Here is a 2,438-nt window from a genome sequence, read left to right on the forward strand (position 1 = left end):
GTCCAATCAGCTCCCCAGTCTCCGCCGTTGCCCATGGCAGCCCCATGTAAGGGCCGCCTCTCTGCACCCGTCTTTGTCCGCTCCTTGTATCTGTCATTTCTCATTCTCACCCCTCATCATCACCAGAGAAGCCAATGGTTTGCAATCAGCTGCTGACATAAGGTTGGTGGTTCAAACCCACTCACCAGCGCCGTAGAGTAAAGACCCGGAGAACTGCTTCCTTAAAGATTACAGACCAGGACACCCCGTGGGGCACAGCTCTGCTCTGTAACACACGGGGCCACCGGGTGTCGGAATTGACTTGAGGACAATGGGTTTTTTTGTTGTTGTTGTCACTCAATGTCTTCACTCATTCATTCAGTTCGTTCAATGATTTCTTTTTAAAATTGGAACCTGGAGACCCCAGACAGTGCTCGGGGGTCCTGGCCCAGCTGTCGTGCGGATGGCTGTCCGTGAACAGGGTTACGGGGGCGCACAAGAGAAGCATCTTCTTGGGGCTTGAGGGGATGGGGGAGCCCGCAGGAAGACGTGACAGCTAAGCTGAGTCTTGGAGGAGAAGGTTATCCCCGCAGCTGGGAAGCCTGGGCACAGGCCTGGGGGCTGAATGTGGGGCGTCCCGAGACCAGGGGTGCTCAGTGTGCTTGGGGGGCAGGGGCGCCTTCCCCTCTGTGCCTGTCTCGCTCGCTCTCTTTGTCTGTCTGTCTCCATCTCTCTGGGCCTCTGTCCCCTTCTCTCTCTGGGCCTCTGTCCCCTTCTCTCTGGGTCTCTGTCCCCCCCAGGTCCCTGCCCCTCTCTGTCTGGGTCTCCGTCCCCCTCTCTTTCTGAGTCTCTGCTCCCCTTCTCTCTGGGTCTCTGTCTTTCTTGCTTCCGGTCTCTGTCTGTGGTCTTTCTGTCTCAGTGCGTTGGTCTCTGGCAAAGTCTGTTTCTCACTGTGTTCTCCCCCCTTCTCCCCCTCCCGAGCCCCTTCTGTCTCTTCCCATTTTCCCTGCAGAATAAACAGGCTTTGACAGGCCCAGAGGGCAGATGGGAAGCGGGCAGCAGTGGCGGGGAGTTACCAGGCCTTGGCCCAGACTTGGCTTGTTAACTGGGTTTGGAAGCCTGAGCCCTGGATGTCAGGGAGAAGAAATGACAGGGGTGGGGAGACTGAACCCCATTCCTCAACTGCAGGAGAAGGCAGATCTGGGGGAGCTCAACTTCTCGCTCTGCTACCTCCCCACGGCCGGGCGCCTGACGGTGACCATCATCAAAGCCTCTAACCTCAAAGCGATGGACCTCACGGGCTTCTCAGGTGCGGCCTGCGGGGCGGGCTGGGGTCAGGACTCCGGGGTCCAGGGGAGAAGGGGCGGGGGCAGGGTTTCCAGGTCTGGGGGGGTGGGGGGGACGCCTGGGTCTTTGGGAGGAAGGAACCTGGGGCTCAGGACTCCTGGGTCTGAGGGAGGGGGGTAGGGGGCCTGGACTTCCGGGTCCGAGGGCGGAAGTTATGGGGTCAGGGCTCCCGGCCCGAGGGAGGAGGGTAGGGGTCGGGGCTCCCGGGTCCGAGGGAGGGGGGTAGGGGTCGGGGCTCCCAGTCCGAGGAGGGTAGGGGGCCCTCAGTACTCTGTCCCGCCCCCAGACCCCTACGTGAAAGCCTCTCTGATCAGCGAGGGGCGGCGTCTGAAGAAGCGGAAAACTTCCATCAAGAAGAACACGCTGAACCCCACGTACAACGAGGCGCTCGTGTTCGACGTGGCCCCCGAGAGCGTGGAGAACGTGGGGCTCAGCATCGCCGTGGTGGACTATGACTGGTAAGGGGCCGCGCCCGGACAGGACGGGGGTGGGGTGCGTGGCCCGCCCCCCTCCCGTGCTCACCCCGCCCCCCGACCCCCAGCATCGGCCACAATGAGGTCATCGGCGTGTGCCGCGTGGGACCCGACGCCGCGGACCCCCACGGCCGCGAGCACTGGGCCGAGATGCTGGCCAACCCCCGCAAGCCCGTAGAACACTGGCATCAGCTGGTGGAGGTGAGTGGGCCGCCCCCGGGCTCGTCGCCCCTCCGTTCACCTGCCCGCTTCTGTACCCATCATTCATGTGACACCCCTGTCTCTGGGAGCACCGGAGCCACCCTGCTGACATTAGAACCCCTGCTCAGCCATTTTCAGCTGTGTGTCTTTGGCAAGTTGGTTAACCTCTCTGTGCGCCCCTCTCTCTCGCTTTCTCTTTCCCCGTCCCCAAGCTGGAAAATGGGTTTGTTAATTCCATCTGCAGGTCCCTAGGGTTTACCCCAGGACTTCTAACCTAGAGCGCGGCAGTTCAAACCACCCAGCGGTGCCGTGACGTGAAAGAAAAGGCTGGCAATCTGCTGCCATAAAGATTACAGCCCGGAAAACCCAGGGCGCAGTTCCACTCTGTTCCACACCTGGGGTCACCATGAGTCAGGATAGACCTGACGGCAGATGGAA

General features: G+C 61.2%; 1 protein-coding gene across 1 annotated transcript in view; it reads left to right on the forward strand.

Annotated features, from left to right (window-relative positions):
- The window catches only part of SYT3 (synaptotagmin 3), a 25,194-nt gene that overhangs the window by 16,466 nt on the left and 6,290 nt on the right, over positions 1-2,438 (forward strand). Inside the window, exons 5-7 of the mRNA XM_007957639.1 lie at positions 1,168-1,288; positions 1,613-1,784; positions 1,868-2,000. Coding sequence (XP_007955830.1) covers positions 1,168-1,288; positions 1,613-1,784; positions 1,868-2,000 — 426 coding nt within the window. The remainder of the gene's footprint in view (positions 1-1,167; positions 1,289-1,612; positions 1,785-1,867; positions 2,001-2,438) is intronic.

The sequence above is a fragment of the Orycteropus afer genome, unplaced genomic scaffold (genome assembly GCF_000298275.1).
Source record: "Orycteropus afer afer isolate SDZICR_OR568_19922 unplaced genomic scaffold, OryAfe1.0 scaffold00766, whole genome shotgun sequence".
Taxonomy (NCBI): Eukaryota; Metazoa; Chordata; class Mammalia; order Tubulidentata; family Orycteropodidae; genus Orycteropus; species Orycteropus afer.